The following is a 20,582-nucleotide window of genomic DNA, read 5'->3' on the forward strand; positions in this document are numbered from 1 at the left end:
ACACGGAAATGCCATTTACCTTCCCGCTGTAGCGGTATCTATTTATCTACTTGCACTTTGAGGTGCTTTCAAACTGTTAGGTTGGCAGAAGCAGGAACCGAACAACGGAAGCTCACCCCGTCGCAGGGATTCGAACTGCTGACCTTCTGATCGGCAAGCCCTAGGCTCAGTGGTTTAACCCACAGCGCCACCCGCGTCTCTTATTTATACCCCACCCAGTCAGATGGGGGGTATAAATATTATTATTATTATTATTATTATTATTATTATTATTATTATTATTATTATTGAATAGGACTTTCGGCACTCAGTGCGGGTGAACCAGTCGTGCTCCTCTAAATCCGCCTCTGATCCCATCCTTTCCCATGCATTTTCTTGACATTTTCCTTATTGCATAAAGCAGGCATCCCCAAACTGCGGCCCTCCAGATGTTTTGGCCTACAACTCCCATGATCCCTAGCTAACAGGACCAGTGGTTGGGGAAGATGGGAATTGTAGTCCAAAACATCTGGAGGGCCGAAGTTTGGGGGTGCCTGGAATAAAGCAAGGTGGGGTGGGGTGGGGGTGGGGTGAAAGTGTGTTGCTCAGGACCTCCACGTGGCCCTCAGTTGTACAAGCATTTGCCTAAAGGAGCAGAGTTTTGACCCACCACAACCTACCTGGTGGGACCCCTCTTTGAACCTCTGCACGATTCGAGGTCCCGTAGGTGGTTGGCACCAGCCCCGAAGCCTCTCCCTCCCTGTGACAGCACTTTGGCTCAAGATGACGCTCCCTCTGCCCCCCCCCTCTCCTGGTTTGGGCGGATGTCGTTGAATGGTTTGCATCATGTTCTAATGGGGTTGCAGCGAGGGGGTGATGTCTTCTCCCACTGCATACCCTCCAACGTTTCTCTGATGAAAAGAGAGGCACCCCCTCCAATATTTCTCCAGTGGAAATAGGGACGCCCTAAGGAAAAGCGGGACATTCCGGGATCAAATCAGAAACCGGGACAGCTTCCGTAAATCCAGGACTGTCCCTGGAAAACAGGGATCTGACTTTGCCTTATGACCAGGTCTCTCAATCCAGAGCAATTAGTGGAGTAGTGTTCAAACTTAAATGTTAAATACCTTATTTACGTGAATGTAATGCGCCATCAGATCTCATGCACACCCTAATTTCCATGACGTCATTTGGCCAAAACTTGTATTGCATTTGAGTATAAATACGGTAGTCTGCCCATCATCACTTTACACATTGGGATATGACAATACAAAGTTTTTTTAAAAAAAATAAGAAATAAATTAAAGCTACACAAAGCATTTCCAAACAGGCCCAATTTAGAATGAGCTGTCATTAAAAAGTGTTGTTTTAGTCAAGCGCCATCTTTCAGCCCCGGCAGAGGGCCAAAACATCAGCCAGCGTGCTGCCCTCTTCCTCTGAGCGGCTGCTGCTGAGATCTTGCCAGGCACGGCTCAGCTCCGAAGCCACGAGGGAGAAGAAGGACCTGGCTTTTGCGAAGAAGAAGATGGCGCAAGTTTTGCACTGGTGCAACACAAACAAACAAACAGGTGTGCTTGTGTACAGGTCAGTGGCCAAATCCTTCACGGACAGAATCAGCCAGGGAGGGAACAGGCCCAGTTTAAATGCAACCTCAGGCATGTCAAAAACAACCACCATCCCTCCTGTGAGCAGAAGGGCCGTCATAGCAACAGAGCACCTGCTTTGCATGCAGAAGGTGCCAGGTTCCATCTCCAGGCAGGGCTAGGAATGCCTCTTACCCGAAACCCTGAGCTTGGCAGCAACACAGGCAACGCATTGGCAGCAACACAGGGCAGCAGCACAGCCAAGGCTGAATGCTGTTCAATGCAGGGCCTGGAACGTGCCTGAGCAGGCCTTACTTGTATGCAGTGCCACTTCTATGTCGTGCCTCGTCAGCTCATCATCCTCCGGGGTTTTGCGTGCCAGAAACCTGTAGTGTGAGAGCTGGGAGTGCCTCTGGGCATGCACAGAGTGGCTATCTCCCTCAGTGCTGAGTAACCCCGACCAGGCTCTGGAGTGAGGGGATCGAGCGAGCACCCAGCCGACACCGTTAGGGGCTCCTCCACTTGGCCCCCAGCCTTTCCCTCCCCTCCCCCCTCCCCCATGTAAGGATCCCACAACAAAGAGATCCGATGTTCTGCCTTGGCTGAGGTTGGCAAAGCCTCCGTCTCGCAGGTGTGCTATTCCACCCCCCCCCACACGCACCTCAAAAGAGCCTGGGGGATTCCTCTTCCAGGCAGGTGCCAGGAACTAAGTCCCACACAGCTGAGCCCTGGATAGAGCAGGATTACAGCAGCTGCTGGCGCTGAGCCCCTTTCCGGGGTTGGACTAACAAGCAGGTGTCATTCGTGCTGGAGCTGCCGTGTGCCCAGCTGAGACGCAGCCGAGGGTGCCCTGTGGCAAAGTTGTTTCGTGAAAAAGGAAAAAGAAAAAGCAGCCGGCAAGCCCCCTCCGCTGGCAGCTTCCAATCGGGAAAAGGAGACACTGACAATCAAACATGGGAAGGCTATTAGAAAAAAAGAGCCATATTGTTTTGATTTGACTAAACACCTGTTTCTTAAACAATCAACTGATTAAATTTAAGACCCTTATTTTTTTTACTAACACCTCCGTATAGGTGCTAGCACATTTGGCTAGACTTTGAACTGATCACACCAAGGTTGCAGGTTCGATCCCCGTATGGGACAGCTGCATCTTCCTTGCATTGCAGGGGGCTGGACTAGATGATGCTCAGGGCCCCTCTAGAATTCTATGATTCTAATTCTATCAGGGGCACATTCCCACCTGGTGAACCTTCTGGGGGGACACCTGCCAGAAGGGTCATAACGCTAGAGCTCTGTCCTTCAAACGGGGTGGGTGGGAAGGGGCTGTTCATAGAAGGGATTGTGGAAGGGCTGTGGCTCGGAGGCAGAATACGTACCCAGCATGCAGAAAGATCCAGGTTCGACCCCTGGCAGCACCTCCAGGGAGCCCTGGAGTCCTGACCGTCAGGGGAATACTAAGCTGGGTGGAACAGAGGTCTAAAAGCAGCCAGTTGAGAGCCAGAGAGAGGCCAACCCTGAGCTGGGTGGACCCAGATGCTTATAGAACCAGAGAGTTGGAAGGGACCCTGAGGGGCATCTATTCCAACCCCCTGCGATGCAGGAATCCTGCCCACAGCCCTCCCTGGGTGGGCTCGAACCACCAACCTTCTGGGTTAACAGCCAGGCACGCTGACCCATTGCACCACTGGGGGACTGATTCAGTAACCAAGCGCCTCTTGCATTCTGGATAGAGCCTCTGCAGCTGGAACCACCTTCCAGGGTCTCTCTCCCCTCACCCAGCACTTCCTTTCAACAGGGAAAATCCTACTCCTGGCACTTTGCCCCCCCCCCCCAACCATTTTGCCAGATCTCTATTTCTCTCCCCTTGCCTCCTGCAATGTGTCTTTCTAAGCCAAAGGGGCCATTGGGAATCAACCCGTCAGGGAAAAGGCCCCTCAAAGGGTTGACGGCCAGCTGCAGACCGCTGCAAAGGAAAGGCGGTGCTCTGCACATGCTCAGGGACACGACTGCTTGACATGAATCTTGGCGGTGAAAGTCCTGCTGGTACAAAGGAGACCCGGGCATCCAGCTGGGCTGTGCACCAAAGTTTCCACAAGTTTAGGAAGGCTTCTCCATGGCAAGGGGGTGGGGAGCAGCCTGGGAGACAGAAGAGGGAGAGGACACCCCCCCCCCTGCCCTGCTACGTTTGAGGTTGGAATCTTCCCCTCCCTCCTGGCAAGGGATTAAAGGCAAGGATGAGCTGGGCAGCTGCCAAGGCACTTGTGGTGGTTCTCCTGCCGTCTCGGGTTGCCAGGTCTGGATTTTGCTAATAAAAGGCTGTTCCGCAGCAACGCCTTAAATAAGGGGGTGTCCATCACGTCCCCCCACGACAGCTTTGGCTTGTGAGTGGGGGTGTGTGTGCTTTTCTGCACAGATCCACCACCAACTTAGGCACCCCCTCCAGAAAGAGAGGGATTCCTCCTGCTACCACCTGAATCTTGAAAGGACAAGGGCTGGGCAAGCACAGGATAGCATGCTCAGAGGCATCCTCGTGAGCATGGGCAGAGCGCTTTCCTCTCCCTAATTAGTGGCCAGGGATTAGGGAGCAGGTTGCTTCCAGGCAGCTTTGAGACTCCCTGCTTCCTCATTACCCAAAGGAGAGGCAAACCCACAAATTCCTGTGCTCCAGGAGGAGGATACAAATTTACAAAAGCAATGTGTAGTTTAGAGACAGTGGTACCTTGGTTCCCGAACGGCTTAGTTGTCGAACAAATCGGCTCCCAGACGTAAGTGTTCTAGTTTGCAGACGTTTTTCGGGAGTCGAACGTCTGGTGCCACTTCTGGAATGGATTAAGTTCGACAACCAAGGTACCACTGTATATTGTGTGTGTGTGTGTGTGTGTGTGTGTGTGTGTGTGTGTGTGTGTGTGTTTTGTGTGTGTGTGTGTGTATCTCGGTCAATAACCAGCAGAGATATAGGAAGAAAGCAGAGCACATAAAACACAATACATTAAGTATACAATAAAATGTAGAAATAAAAACAATGTGAAATATTAAAGAAACAGCGAGAAATTTAAAATAATTATATTAAAATTGTGTTGTTGTTTTTCCAAAAAAAGAAAACCACAACGTAAGGTGTTAATAATTTTAAATTAAGACAGGATCCTGCTTCGACAAACTATTGCCGCCATAAAAAAAAACCAAGCTGCCTTGGCAGTAATCTCAGGAAACCGGTCAGCCAATTTGCAATTTTCCAATTTTGAGTAGAAAATGTAAAGCATGATTGTTGCGGCTATGTGTATTCTTCAGAAGGTGCAGCTTGGAAGAAAAGGCCAAGGAAGCCCCAATCCCCAGGGCATGTGGAGGAGCCAGGCTGGGCTGCTGGGCTTAGTTTAGACCCTTCAGCGCTCCAGGGCTGCTCAGCCCTGCTCTGAAGCCAGCCAGTGCCTCAAACCCAATTCTAGTTCGGCGGCAGTGGCAGCTCACCCTGCCTAAGGCCTTGATTCCTCTGCCTACACACCCAGGTGCTCTTCCTCCTCCTCTGTTCCTGGATTTCCCCTGTACAGTATGACTCTTCCTCCCATCAATCACACCTGCCCTTCTCACCCCTTTGGAACAAGGCCACTCTGGGAACCTGCATGTTCTCCACCCTGCCAGTAGAGCAGGCAGCCCTGCTTTGCAACCAACCAGCTGGGAAACACACCTTTTGCCAGATCACGATGGAGGGGTGCCCAGTTTTGCAAACCGATTTGATGAGGTCATTGCTGTGGGATAACCAGCCTCATACAACCAACAGGATTAAAGTTCAATTAACTAACAAAGGGGTTAATACCATAGAGTAAGCTATCCTGCCCAGCTTAGCTTGGTCACTTCCCCTTACCTCGGGAGAAAATGGGTAGGAGGAGCGTCTCCACCTCCATTATTCTGCCCGGACACTGAGGTCCAGCACGGAGGGCCTTCTGGCAGTTCCCTCGTTGCGAGAAGCCAAGTTGCAGGGAACTAGGCAGAGGGCCTTCTCGGTGGTGGCGCCTGCCCTGTGGAACGCCCTCCCAACAGATGTCAAAGAGAAAAACAACTACCAGACTTTTAGAAGACATCTGAAGGCAGCCCTGTTCAGGGAGGCTTTTAATGTTTAATAGATTATTGTGTTTTATTTTTCTGTTGGAAGCCGCCCAGAGTGGCTGGGGAAACCCAGCCAGATGGGCGGGGTATAAATAATAAATTATTATAATATTATTAATCAAGCCTATTGTGTCAGGAAACGGCCTCTGTTCCCCCCTATCTGAGAAGCTCAACATGCAACATCAAAAAAGGCGGAGCTTGGGGTCTCAAATTTCAGCAGTGCCTTGTGCAACACCAAAATTTGCTCCTTCTCTTGCCTTCCATTCTACATCATGGTTGCAATGCTGAACTGGTCGAGCTCCCCTAAATCCACTTCTAGGTCTGAGCTGGTTGCTAAGCTCAGACAAGACTGCATGGCTCTCACAAGCCTCTCTAGAATTCCTATGCCTATTCCATTTAGGAACTTTCACCATTGTAACTAAGCCAAGTTTTACTGCCTGTGCAACTTTTCCAAATGGAAAAGCACATGGACCTTGCCTTTGGGGAGTTTGTAAGTAAACCATTTTTAATTCACCAAATATTTGCTCTTTTTCTACACCAAGGAAAGAGGGGAACTTTTGAAGGAACTCACAAAGAGTCTAACAGTGTATATTTCCATGCTTGACTTTGCTGCATATTTTGTGATTTTAAAGCTCTGCCGGAACTCTCTCACCAAAGTGTACTCACTCCAAACTTGGGTCTTGGCTTCCAGAAATGCTCCCCTTACAGCTATTTTTTCCCTTGAACTAATCTAAGCTCTCCAAGAGTCAGGCTTGCTATAACGTTTGGCCTGACTCTTGGAGAGCTTAGCTGCTGCTATGGGACAGAATTGCCCCGACCTTGTTCCTCCAGGAGGAAGGTAACCTCCTTGTGCCCCGGACCAGAAGCCTGCGTGAATTTCCTTTCCCAGCAACTCAGCTGTCAGCTCTCCTGGTGGACTGAGTGAGGGAGTGGCTGCAGGCAACCCGTTGTGGGATTCATAAGCGGGTAGGCAATCGTTAAATACTTAACTTATTATTGTTACATTTGTAATGCCCATGGTGGGGAAATTAAGTATTTGTGGGATTTTCAGAGTCAGGTGCCAAAATAACTTGACCAGGCAGGCCCATCCACAAAGACTGGAGTGGGGGGGGGGAGGATTTGCAAGCACCAAAATGTTTTGCATTGGTTTTGATGCTAGCGGTAGCAAGCAAAACATCTTCACTTGGTGCCTCACTCTCTGATTTCTGAGCAAGGCATCTGCTGTTAAAGTCACAAGAGCACTAGGTAGCTGGATATTTTGGACCAGTAGGCAGACCAGAAGCCATGCTGCGCACTGCAAGGGCGGGGGCGCCGGAGCAATCTCCGCCCCTCAGCGCCAGGACGCCTGACCTGCTCAAGACTGCCCTGCTTCTGCACATAAATGCACCCACCCAAACACATTGCCCCTTAGATTTAGCTGTGCATCAGAAAGAAAGAAAGAAATCAGTCAAAAAATATTTTTCCCACAAGGAAAGAGGAGGGGGGGGGGGTCAGGAAGAGATCTTGCCCCTCTTCCTCCTCAGTCAGAAATCACAGCCAAAGCAGGTCTCCAAGTGTGGGGCTGCGTGGCTGAGCACCCCGGGCACTTTTCTTTCCCGAACTTTGGCCCAGGAGCTTGCAAATGTCACCTGTCAAGATATCATCTTGGCCCCCTGGTCTTTCTCAGCAGATATTTGCACAGATGAGAACTTACCTGCCTTATTGGGAACAGAGGGGCTGGGGTGAGGGAGAGAGAGAGAGAGAGCCTGAGCTTCCTAGCACAAGGGGGGGGGATACACACACCCTACTGAGCCTGAAGGAAATTAAGCTCTTGCCACATCCATGTCTCTTCCGGGCCTTTTGTTGGGACAGGTGTGTCCCAGAGAGTGAGACTGACCAGGCTGGGAACAGCTATTTGCAGAAGGGTGGGTGGCAAGTTGGCTCTGAGCTAGAAATACCACTGTGAATACGTGTCTCCCCGTGGGAAACACACCGATGGTAACAAGGACTGGCTTCCTGACCTCCCTGAGAAGCTCTTGCACCTGTGGAAGAGAGTCTCTTGCTGTGTCCTTCTAGGCCTTGACAGGACACAAATCCAAGCCAGAGTGGAGGACAGGCAGGTGGAAGAAAGGAAACTGCCTTATGCCAACTCAGATTTGTGGGGGACAGGAGGCGGGCGGGTGTGGAGGACTCCCTGATCCTGAATGGGGTAACTGTGCCCCTGAAGGACCAGGTGCGCAGCCTGGGAGTCATTCTGGACTCACAGCTGTCCATGGAGGCGCAAGTCAGTTCTGTGTCCAGGGCAGCTGTCTATCAGCTCCATCTGGTACGCAGGCTGAGACCCTACCTGCCCGCAGACTGTCTCACCAGAGTGGTGCATGCTCTGGTTAATCTCCAACTTGGACTACTGCAATGCGCTCTACACGGGGCTACCTTTGAAGGTGACCCGGAAACTACAACTAATTCAGAACGCGGCAGCTAGACTGGTGACTGGGAGCGGCCGCCAAGACCACATAACACCGGTCTTGAAAGATCTACATTGGCTCCCAGTACGTTTCCGAGCACAGTTCAAAGTGTTGGTGCTGACCTTTAAAGCCCTAAATGGCCTCGGTCCAGTATACCTGAAGGAGCGTCTCCACCCCCATCGTTCTGCCCGGACACTGAGGTCCAGTACCGAGGGCCTTCTGACGGTTCCCTCATTGCGAGAAGCCAAGTTGCAGGGAACTAGGCAGAGGGCCTTCTCGGTGGTGGCGCCTGTCCTGTGGAACGCCCTCCCATCAGATGTCAAAGAGAAAAATAGCTACCAGATTTTTAGAAGACATCTGAAGGCAGCCCTGTTTAGGGAGGCTTTTAATGTTTAATTGTTTTATTTCATTTTTCTGTTGTAAGCCGCCCAGAGTGGCTGGGGAAACCCAGCCAGATGGGCGGGGTATAAATAATAAATTATTATTATTATTATTATTATTATTATTATTATTATTATTATTATTATTTGATCCATCGAGTCCAGTGCCATCTGCATTGACTGGCAGCAGAGTTCAGGCAGCTCTACCTGGAGGCAACGAAGACTTGCCTTGAGCTTCTACATGCCAAGCAGTTGCTTTACCACTCAGCCACAACTTGCATCCTAGAGTTTTCCATCCACCCTCTCCATCTACCTAGGGCATGGGGAGGCACCACAACGAGAGGCACAAATGTTGGGCAAAGTGGAGATGTGCTCAGTTCTGGCATGAATCAGTGCATGATTCTCTTGTGGAACTCGCTGACACCACATTACTGGTGATGGCCGGTAAGCTTGGAGGGCTTTAAAAAAATGAATTGGCCAGAGAGGTCCAGGCAGAAGGTCCCACTCCCTTTCTGAAGTTAACCCAGTTGGGTGATGAGAACCTCCTTCATGCTGCTGGGTGCTCCACAGAAGAAAGGCAGAGTATAAACAACATGGACAAACAAGAATGAAGAAATGAAGAACCCCCATGTGCAGAGGCAGTATATCTCTGAAACAGACCTTGATGGCTCAACAAAGCAATTCCTTAAGGGTGGGTTTTAGGGATGGGTTTTTGCTCAGACTGATCAATCTAGTTAAGGTTCCAAGAGGAATATCTTCTTCTATTTTCCTGGTCATATTGGACAGTAACCACACCCCTCCTGTAACTTGGCTCGCTTGCACAAGTCATCTGAAAAACCACTTGCCCTGTGAGGGCCCCTTTGCAGCTCCTCTCATCTGCTCTCCGCTTCCTGGGCACAAGCACAAACGGTTCTGAGAGGCCGTTTGGGCCCCTCGTTTCTCACAAGGACCAGTCTGAGGGCTTTGGCTTGCAGCCAACTCCTTGTTCAAGATCAAAGTCAGGACTGTTTGCCTTCCCGGTGAAAATCAAAGGCGTATCTGTCAAGGTTCCCCTCTCCCCACCGCTGCGGGTCTGCCACATTCCTTCCACTTGTCAGCCAGAACAACTGTTGCAATTATCTCGCAGAGAAAGGCGACCAAGATGGATGGGGAGCTTAAGGAAGCTGCTCATCCAACGGACGACGTTTCATTCCCAACGGGGACGGGCGGGATGATTGCTCAGCTGCAAAAATATGTGTGGCAAGGAGCCACAGGAACATCCATTGTCCATGGCTCCTCGAACTCCCGCTACATCCGCTCCCTCAACTGAAGGCAACCTACCAACAGGGAGCTCAGGAGGGGCCGTGGGGGCACCTGTTGGGCGTGCAGAAGGAGGAGAAAGAGGTTGCTCTTCCTGAGGCCTTGGAGAGATGCCAGGCGGCTAGAGGAGCCCACAGTCTATGAGAAAGCTGCTTTGCCTAAGGAGAACCCGTGAACCCAGGAAGCTACCCTATCTCAGACTCTTAGCCCACCTATCTCAGTAACGTCTACACTGACTGGCAGTAGCTCTCCAGGGCTTGAGGCAGGGAATCTTTGCCCAGCTCTAGCGGGAAATGCTGTCCTGCCCCCCCCCCCCAAGGGCACTTTGCATCTCGGGCAAATAATTGTCCCCTGCTGTGTGTGTGACCTTGGCTTGGAGAGCTGGAAAGGATGGGGCAGGGAGGCGCCAGCCCAACTCACCACCCAACAAGCAGGCCTGTCGCCACTGGCTATCTCCATCCCATGTGGAGATCTGCCCTCCCGCAGAGGTGTGCAAATGGTCGCCAATGACTCTTGTGGGTGAGCCAAGCCGGATCTTGCAGAGGGAAGCGGAACGCAAACACACGGCCTTGGAATCTGCCTTATTCCGAACCGGAGCTTTGGTCCTGCTAGCTCAGCATCGACTGTATCTGGAAGTAGGGGCACTCCAGATGTTGCTCATCTACAACTCCCAACATCCATCGGCCATGTTGGCTGGCACTGATGGGGGTTGGAGTTCAACAACAGCTAGAGGGCCACAGCTTTTCTCTGCCCCTGGTCTTCATTGACTGACAGCAGCTGCCTAGGACTTAGAATAATAGAATCATAGAGTTGGAAGAGACCACAAGGGCCATCCAGTCCAACCCCCTGCCGAGCAGGAAACACCATCAAAGCATTCTTGACATATGCCTGTCAAGCCTCTGCTTAAAGACCTCCAAAGAAGGAGACTCCACCACACTCCTTGGTAGCAAATTCCACTGCTGAACAGCTCTTACTGTCAGGAAGTTCTTCCTAATGTTTAGGTGGAATCTTCTTTCTTGTAGTTTGAATCCATTGCTCCGTGTCCGCTTCTCTGGAGCAGCAGAAAACAACCTTTCTCCCTCCTCTATATGACATCCTTTTATATATTTGAACATGGCTATCATATCACCCCTTAACCTTCTCTTCTCCAGGCTAAACATGCCCAGCTCCCTAAGCCGTTCCTCATAAGGCATTGTTTCCAAGCCTTTGACCATTTTGGTTGCCAAAGGCTTGAGGCAGTGGTCCCTCCCTGGAGATGCCAGCAGCAGATATTGAATCAAGGACCTTCTGCTTGCAAAGCAAATGCTCTACCATTGAGCTAAATCCCACTTCCCCTGGTTTCTCTCTGTCTTCTCCAGGGGCCACCAGTAACCAACACCTTTTGGTGCCCGGAGCAGTGGACCAGCAGACACTTTCTGCAGAAATCTCTGCCCATTAACCTGCTAATTATTAACTCCAAATGCCCTTCAAGGGTGGCATAGAGCCAGGAGACGACTTTGTGCGCGGAGTCACCGCCGTGTTGCCCTCTGAGCGTGGCGGCTCCCTTTGGAGAGGACTCTAAGAACAGGCAGGTGTGTAGATTGGAGAACTAAACCAGGACTCGATGCAAGAGATCCAAGGCCCCTGGGCTCCGCTGCCCAGAGGAATGTGAGAAAGAAACAGTGCTTTCCTTCTCAGGCCATCACGGCATCATCCGGGAGCAAATTCCTTAACTAAACTCTGCACTGTGTGAGGAAGCCCTATGTTTTGTCTCTCCTGAATCTTCCAACCTGAGATGTCCCTGAATTCTACTATTAAAAAAGAGAGGAAGTTTTCTCTCCACCCACTTTCTGCACCTACTCCTCTATCAGTCCAAATTGCTGAGATGACTTGTGTGCCAAATGCACCACACGGCCTTGCTATTATGATTCGCTCCAATGGGAGGTTTGAGCTTCTTCCGTCCCAAGGAGGCTGTGAGATTCACCACATCCAGCAGAAATGGGTGGGTCTGGTGCTCTTGGCACAGCTAAACACAGCAACCGAGTGGGTGGAGAGGAGAGGGGCCCCTGCCTCCCCTTTACTGCCTGCCTTCTTAAATTAAAAAAAAAAGATGACTCAGAATTAAATATAATTAGAGGAAAGCCTGTGTGAGACCCTCCTGATCCCTGCCCCCAACAACAACCATCGAAGCCCTCCAAGGACAACTCGCAGCAGAAATTCTCAGACTCTTGCTAAGACAAATTAAGATCCGCAGGTTTCAAACCCACATCAAAGACCCTGCAGGCTTCCCCTTTGAGTCAAGGATGACTCTGTGTGAAGGAGCTGGGATTCCGCAGGAAACTCAAGTATCCCAGAGCAGAACTCTGCTGCTCTCCAGTGCTCAGGAAAGGAACAGCAAACTGAGCATGTGGTGGGTTTTTTGGCACACTTCTTCCTCCTTGATCTGCTGCCCTCTAGCATCCTTGTAGTTCAAACCATCTGGAGGGCACCAAGTTGGGAAAAATTGTTATAAGCTGATTCTGCAGTGACTTGGAGATATGTATCTCACAGTTTGGCACGCGTGTGCGCACACACACGAGCTAACGCTATTCTGGGCTGCATCAACAAAAGTCTAGGGGATTGATCAAGGGAAGTCATAGTCCCACTCTATTCTGCCTTGGTCAGACCACACCTGGAGTCTTGTGTCCTGTTCTGGGCACCACAATTTAAGAATCATGTTGACAAGCTGGACCCCCCACTCCCACCCCAGCTACCCCAGGGAGCTAAGGAGCCAAGCCACAGCAAGCAAGTGCCAAGATAGCGCCACCTCCCGCTGGCATCTCCTGGAAGGGAAGATCCCATGCGGGTGCCTCAACCTGCAACGGGCTCCCAGATCTCAGTTGAAGGCAGTGCTGTGACCAGCAGAATGGGAAAAGTGGATCCTGTTTGGCCCTCCTGTCGTTCGGGATCATTAGCTTCCTCCCTTTCAGTATTTCCTGTGGTACTTTAAGCACTCAGAGCAGAGCTTTCCAAACTTTTTGTGTTGGCGGCACACTTTTTGGATATGCATCATTTCGCAAAACGATAATGCAGTTTCCCTAGCAAACCAGAGGTTAAACGTGCCCCTTTCCAGCCCCGGGAGGAGAGTTTGCGCAACACACCTACACACTGCGGCCAGCACGCCAACGTGTCACAACACAGTTTGGAAAGCTCTGACCTAGACCCTCAAAGCAAGTTGATAAACATTCCAGTGTCCATATAGAACAGCAGTTCTCTCCATGAAATGGCCATCTGTCAGGGATGCTTTGGCTGTGATTCTTGCATTGCAAGGGGTGTCCTAGAGATTACCCTTTGTGGGTGTCCTTCCAGCTCTCCAATTCTGTTTAATGGGCTCCAGTGTTTAATGCTGGCTGGAGACTCCTTTTCTGTCTAGGAAAAGCACCAGCTCCTCCTCCACAGCATTACCCAATCCTGAAATCTTACACTGGTCATCGCACTTCTGCCACTGCTGAATTTGTATGGATGTTGCTAACTCCACTTGTTCATTTGTCAGTGCTCCACAGGCAGCTGCAATTCTTCAAGGCCAAAGGAAGGCTGAACAGATCACAGACCACTAGCCCTGGCAAGTTGCCTAGTGAGCTCACAGCAGCCTGGTGTTTCAGGCTCCGACTCCCATCAGACCCAGTTTATGGCTTCATCCATTCCCATCACTTGGTACAGTACTACCGTAGGATTTTGACAAACCAGCACTCATTTTTTAAACAGCAGCAGCTAATCTTTCAGGCCACATTTGATCAATGCAGGCGGCATATGCAGCACTTAAAAAAACAACAACAACCCAGCTAACAACTTGGCTGCATTTATCTGCTTTAAATTAAACTCTCCTTCCACCTCCCCTACCAGCCTCTCCACCTTTTCTTAATACTGTACTACATTTTCCTAAAACATCCTTTTTTTGTAGTACTTTCTTGCAGAACCATCTACGGCAGGCATGTCCAACAGGTAGATCGCGATCTACCAGTAGATCACTGGACGTCTGCGGTAGATCACTGGTAGATCATTGGCTCCCCCCAAAGAAGCTGAACAACTGTGGCTCCCCTTTAAAAAAAAGCTCAACATTTTACCTCCTCCCTGAAAAAACTCAACAACTTTGACCTGAACCCCCCCAAAATGGCCTTCCTCCTTCCTAAAAAAAGCTCAACAAAGAGGGTAGATCACTGCCAGTTTTTAACTCTGTGAGTAGATCGCAGTCTCTTGGGAGTTGACCACCCCTGATCTACAGTATAATTATCCACTACAGAAACACTCATTAAACCTTTCCATAAACCCTGGAATTTGTTTCAGCTGCAGCTTGAATGTCTAAATATGCATTCCAGATCTCAGGTTGATAACCAAGGTTGATAACCAAATATTTAGGGGTGCTTGGGGAAATACCCTAGAATGGGTCTCCAAGGATACCTGCTGGCCTTTCTTTCCTCCTCTCTTCTACCCTCCCCACAAACTAAGGGCCCAATTCATGGGGAAGGGCACTCGCATTCAGTCAGGAGAGAACAAGTTACTAGACCTCAAGAAAGGTTTGGCTATGCTGGCCAAGAGGATTTTTTTAGGGCTAAGAGAAGCCAATAAAGCCAGAAGCAGGGGGAACCACTCATTTTTTCCCTGAGGAAGTATCAGGTTTTGCCCCACCCCCCTGTTAAGCAGCCCCCCCCCCAAAAAAAAACTAAACCCAGAAGTTCCCAGCTGGAGCAAACTAGGACCACAAGGACATCAAAGAAAGAGGGAGGCACACAGAGAAAAACAGGGAGGGGCCCTGCCCACCTGCAGAGAAATAACTTTCTCAGTGGATCCTTAGCAGCACCCTTTTAAAATTAAAGGGGCTGCAGCCAGAGGGGCTCAATGTGAACCAGAAGTGCCACCTTTTTCTAACAAAGGGGGGGGGGCGCTGTGCCTTTAACAGCAATGGGGGAACATCAACAGGTGAAGCTGCAATGGGGGGGGGAGCCACACCACATGAAATTCTACCTGCCAAGCAGCAGTTAAAGGTGCAGGAGCTGCTGTCCCTAAAAATGCTGGCAACATGTACCCATAGAGAGCTTTTCGTCAGGCCTCCTTGTAGGAGGGTCTGGGGGGTGAGTGTGTGCTCGTGCACCTCTAAGTGCTACAGCTCTGCTGAACTCCCTTCAATTACACTACAATTAAAGGTGCAAGACTCCTTTCTCACCAGGGTGTGTGCTCCTGGGTATCCCGGGCTGAGTTTGGAGACCTCACACCTCTTTTGTCCCAGTTAGCTCAGTTGGTAGAGCAAAGGACTCAGCTACATTAGTAAAAAAAACACATTGAATGCATTATAAACATGCAGCACCAGATGGCGCCAGAGAGCAAACAGTTTTTCTATGCGATTTTTATATAGGTTTTTTTAACGATTTGATTTCTGACTTATTTATAGCGTGTTTCTTCCTGGGTGTAGATCCACCCCATGAGACTCTTAATCTCAGGGTGGTGGGTTCAAGCCCCACGTTGGGCAAAAGAGTCCTGCAATACCAGGAGTTGGACTATATGACTCTCACAGTCCCTTCCAAACTCTACAAGTCTATGATTGATTCAAATGGCGCTTGGGAAAGGTGGCCACGACCCTGGCTCTTGAAGTGTGTGTCATACGTGCAAGTGTCTCAGTGCTGTCAGCTAGCTGTTGAGCACAGGAAGAAGCTGCAGGATCAGGCCAGGGACTCCGGGGCCATAGGCAGAGATGGTTCTGCTGGTGTCTCCCTGCCTTGGTAGCAAGAAAAATCATTGTAATTGGAGAGCCTGCCAGGGATTGAATCCCAAGACCTCCTGCACACAAAGCAAGGGGGTCTACCGGGGTTATACAGCTCCTGCTTGCTGGTGTATGTGATGCAGTAATAATGTAGCCCTCCACATATGCAGGATGTTACATAGAACATGAAAGGGGATTTCCTCCTGAGTCCATAGGACGATAGCAAGCCAATAGGAGCCCCTCCAGAGCAAGAGACTGGAACACAAGAGGCAAGGTGGGCAGGCTGCCTCCTAACCACTGCATTTTGTAGCTTGGTTCACTGACTCGAGCCACCTGGGACTGCTGGCTCTACAGGCCCTGCAAGACTGTCTGCTTTCATTTTGCAGTTCCCTGCGGATGCAGATAGCATAAGCAGATCCAGGGGGCAGGACAGGAGAGACCAGAGTGTGAGTGGGATTGCCATGTGACCAAGGAAAACAGCCAGGTCTGCTCTTGTGCCTTTCATAGTAATTTGAACTCATCAGCATTTTAGTGTTCCCCCTCTCTTTCTGCAAGGGAATTTCCATAATATAATGAACGTTTGTATATTAGTTTCCCCAATATCTGCAGATTTCTGCACCCTTTCCCCTAATCTGCACATTTTCGGATAACTGCACTGAAAAATGTGGTTTTGGGTTATGTTTGGAAGTGGGACTTCTGTAATTGCAGGACTGTGCCAAATTGCTCCCTAAAAAGGGCAACTCGCCCTTTCATCTTTCAGCCTCAGTCTGCTTTTGATCGCTCGCCCTCAGTCAGTGTCCTTTCCCCACCCACAGGTGCAGAGCATGTGTTGGAAGCAACTGGTATGGAGCTGGCACGGGGTGAGTGGGTGCACTCTTGATGTCCTCAGGAGTCCCCTTGGCAGCTTTGCCCTTCCTTCTGTGGCCTGGTGTCCTCTTCTCCGCTCTCCCCTGTTGGATGGATTTAGATGAGTAGGAGACAGTATTTTATTAATTATTATTCCTCTTTTCACTTGTGTGGGGAGGCAAATATCTATTTCAGCAGAGAAAATCACCACCTGTGCACAGCTTATCTCTATAAGGATTTTAAGCAAGGCTGCATAACCTTCCAGGTTAAACAATTGGGCTGCCATATGCCCGGATTTTCCTGGACATTACTGGGAATTGATGGCTGGGGGAGATTTTCTGAAAGGTGGTGCTTTGTCTGTGATCTTAGGCAAGTCAATCAAAAAACCTGAAATTGCGTTTTTTGGAATTATTTTAAATAAAAGCTCAACAACTTGGGGGGTTTGTCTAAAAACAAGCTCAACAACTTTCGGGGTGTCCTGGTTTTTACTTTTTGAAATATGGCAACCCTATCAAGGATGCTTAGGCAGACTTTGATTATCTATGTCTGAGTTTGAGTTAAATTATCTATGTCTGAGTTTGAGTAAAATTATCTATGTTTGAGTTTGAGTTAAATTAGGTACCCTGGAGCATTCTTCCTCAATATTCTCCTGTCCATCTTTGAAAAGATCAAAAATGAAAACAAAAACTGCCTCTAAAAAGAGAGGAGAGAAAACTGACTGTTTACTTCACTGTGGGGAAAAGGAAGCGGTTCTTGAGCAACAGTGCCATCTAGTGCCCCCAAATTCAAAACATTAGTGAATTAAAATTTCAAACAAAGGAAAAAAACATCTGTCTCCACCTCCCCCCCCCCCAAAAAAAATCTGTTTAAATTCCTTCGGAAAGAGAGGGATTTAAGAGAGCACGAATAATTGCTCAGAAATGTACCTTTGTTATCCTTGAAAATCTTGCAATAATTTTTATTTTATTTTTTAAAGAAAGGTCTCCCTGACTGGGCCTGTAACCTTTATTGGGATGGTAATAATTTAACTCAGAAAAGGCTAAAAGCTTTAAACTTCACTCACCTGAGACTGGAGAGATAAATTGTTTTAATTAATTATTTTTTTAATGTTTGATGCCATATTGTGTTTTAATTTGTTGCAAGCTGCCCAGAGTGGCTGGGGTAAACCAATATGGGTGGCATAATAATAATAATAATAATAATAATAATAATAATAATAATACTCTCCCACTTACAAAAATCCACCCAATAAATTATGGGATGGGGGTGAACATTCGCTGCTTTCGGCATTGGATTCCAGAGGCTCAGATTTGCTGGTGTATTCATTTGCTTCCATGTTCACTTATCTGTTCTGGTTTTCAGAAGAGGATGTGGTGGGGAGGACTTCTCCAGCGCTACCCGTCCCCACCCACAGGGAGGATGGGGAATGTTCCCTGCCTGAAACTCTGGAGTGAACTCGGCGCTCCAGATATTTTGAGACTACAATTCCCATCATCCCTGACCACTGGTCCTGTTAGCTAGGGATGATGGGAGTTGTAGTCCCAAAACATTTGGAGGGCCGAGTTTGCCGATGCCTGCCCTGGAGAGTCATTGCCGCCATTTAGTGCTGCCAAGGCTGAGCTAGATGGACCTTCCTCGACTTTGACAAAGCAGCCGTGCCGAAGCAACTCTGCACATGCTCAGTTGTTTGTCAATTGCTTCATCTTTTTCAAACCAGACTTGGCTCACCTTGACACAGCGATGGGGGAAGTCCTTGAATCTCAACTCCGTCGTCATCCCTGACCTACAAGCCAAGCTGGAGTCCGGCAACATCTGGAGGGGCACAGAACACTTTCCTGCATCCTCCGAGCCATTTGACTAGGCCCAGTCAAGATCAAGGCTGCTTGTTGACTTGTCTTCAAACCTTCCCTCTCCTGGGGGCTCACAGAGGGTGGTGGTGGTGGTGAACGAGAGAACAGAGTGGACCCCTCCCCTCTTTTCTGAGTCCCTCCTGGGCAGGCCCGTCCTAGCCATACAGGCTAGTGACGCGGAGAACCACGGTGCCGGGCGCTGGAAGGGCGCCAAGTGAGCGCAGGGTTCCAGCGATCTGGCCAGGACTGCGCTCCTTCTCCGAGGACTCCGTGCTGCGCCTCCTTCTCGTTTCCCCAGCGCTGGGTTCCGCTCAGTTGAGCTTCGCCACCAGCGCGCGCACAGCGCCCAAGCAGCTCTTGCTGGTCCCGCGGTGCGCGCGCTGGTGGCGAAGCTTGACTGAGCGGATCCCAATGCTGGGAAACGAGAAGGAGGCGCAGCGCGGAGTCCTCGGAGGTGGCCTCCCGCTGCTGCCGCGGTTCGCTTGGCACTCCCGGGCCCTTGGAGAGGCGCTGGAGGGGGGCGCTGGAGGGACCTAGCGCTAGGGCGCTGGGTGGGCTTAAGACGGCCCTGCTCCTGGGTAAGACCCCCCTTGGAAGGGAAGCTTGACCCCCTCAGGTACAAAAATGCCTGGGGAGAAGCTCTGCCCCTGCTTTCCCTGCCCCACCAAGAACGCACGAGGTTACTCCACATTTTATTCATTCTCCTGTGTGATATACAGAACGTGGGGCAATTCTGGCTGCCACGGGAGGGCAGCTGGAGGGTGGGAGAGAGAGAGACCATGCAGGAAGGGGGGGTGTCACACTGAGCAGCAATAATCGTGCACAGGACAGCATGCGGCATGCCCCACCCCCCCAGATCAGCAGCAACAAGGGCACACCCCTCCCCTCCTTCAATTTGCAGCCCCTTATCTCACAGGCTCCTGACTTAGAGCTGAAAGGGGGTTTTGTGGCAGGGGGCGGCTGTTCCAGGAACCTAAGCCCAGCTCATCTGCAAGGCAAGAACAACAATGGAGGGTTCATCTCCCCTCCCCTCCTGCTTTTCTGCGGGAGAGGGAGGGGAGGAAGAAGAGGGAGGGGTGGCTTTGAGATCACATAAAAACCGCTAGCCAGCGAGCCAACTATGTCCAAAGCCAGGGCAGGCTGGCTGTGGCTCCCTTCCTCTTCTGAAGAGTTGAGGCTTGCGATGCCACCGCCAGCTCCTGAGTTTCCTTTTTGGCCCTCCTGTGCCATCTGCTGCCAGGCCCGCCCTTCTCTCGTTCCCTCTGCTCCTCTGATGGAAATGTCCCTTGCCTGTTGCTGCAGCTGCTCAGGAAGGCCTGGGTGGCACTCAATGGTCAGCCTGACTTTCAGAGTCCTTCTGGGCCAGCCCAACCACAGGAGCAGTGAGCACAGAATGCTAGGCGTAGAATTGGCTTCAGATTCCCTGCTTAGCCATGATGCCCACAGGGGGTCCTCCGCTTGAGGGTCCTTCAGCACTCTCGAGGCGTTGCTTTTCCACAATCAGGAGGGCGTGGGATTAAGATGGTAGTTCCCCACAGCCCTGGACAGAAACCAGAGCAAGAAACTGCAAACAGCAGGAAGCTTCTAACTCAAGGCAAAGGAGCCCCTCCTCCAAGCCTCGCTTGCACTTTGCCAGTCCAGAAAGGCCAGGTGTTGGTGGGCACAGAAAACACAGGAATGCAACAATTCAACAACCACGTTGTGTGGGTGCACTGTACAAAGTGAGTCGGCCGATGATGCTCCGGGGCTTGTGTGGAAGGCGCCCAGTGTTCCTGTTTGAGGAGGGGGGCCCTGCTTCCAACCTCCTTCCACGTCCTCGCTTCCCCTTGGGCAGATGCAGCAGGATCAAAACATGAACAATATTCAGCTATTGCACACTCCGAAGTTCCGCCACCTCTGCTGCACCTCGAGGATTTCTGCATGCATGCTCCCAGGAGAACACAGTTCCTGCAAGCTAAGGGCTTCCCTTCCACACAACCCTGAGAAGGGAAGTGCAGGCAGGTAAGCAAAACAGCACATTTGCTTGGTTTTGCAGCGGGGACGCCGTTCCCACACATCTTAACACAGAAAGCGTGGGTTCTCGAAGCAGCCTGTGGCGGCGGTAATGGCTGTTCCACAACACACTGGATCGATATTGCGGACGCGATCCCTTATATCAGGGATCTGTGGTAGAAACCCTCTGCAGAGGACCTTGCCTGCAAAAGTGCAACCCCGGCCTCCTCTCTCCTTGGCCCAGAAGACGCTGCTGCCGAAACCCCCGTTGTTGTCCTCAAGAGAAGCAAAAGCTTCTGGGAGGCAATGGCCCTGGGCAGGAGAGGGCCATGCAAGCCAGCCTGTCCTCCAAACTGTCAGAAGAAGGATTGGGTTGGAAAGGAACTTGGGCTGGG

The 20,582-nt window shown here is 50.5% G+C and overlaps 1 protein-coding gene across 1 annotated transcript in view; it reads right to left on the reverse strand.

Annotated features, from left to right (window-relative positions):
• Nucleotides 1-1,365: 1,365 nt before the first annotated feature.
• The window catches only part of LOC118086986 (anoctamin-7), a 40,993-nt gene continuing 21,776 nt past the window's right edge, over nt 1,366-20,582 (reverse strand). The window contains exon 23 of the mRNA XM_060276483.1: nt 1,366-1,521. Within this exon, the coding sequence (XP_060132466.1) occupies nt 1,366-1,521 (156 nt within the window). The remainder of the gene's footprint in view (nt 1,522-20,582) is intronic.

Source organism: Zootoca vivipara, chromosome 6 (assembly GCF_963506605.1).
Source record: "Zootoca vivipara chromosome 6, rZooViv1.1, whole genome shotgun sequence".
Lineage (NCBI taxonomy): Eukaryota > Metazoa > Chordata > Lepidosauria > Squamata > Lacertidae > Zootoca > Zootoca vivipara.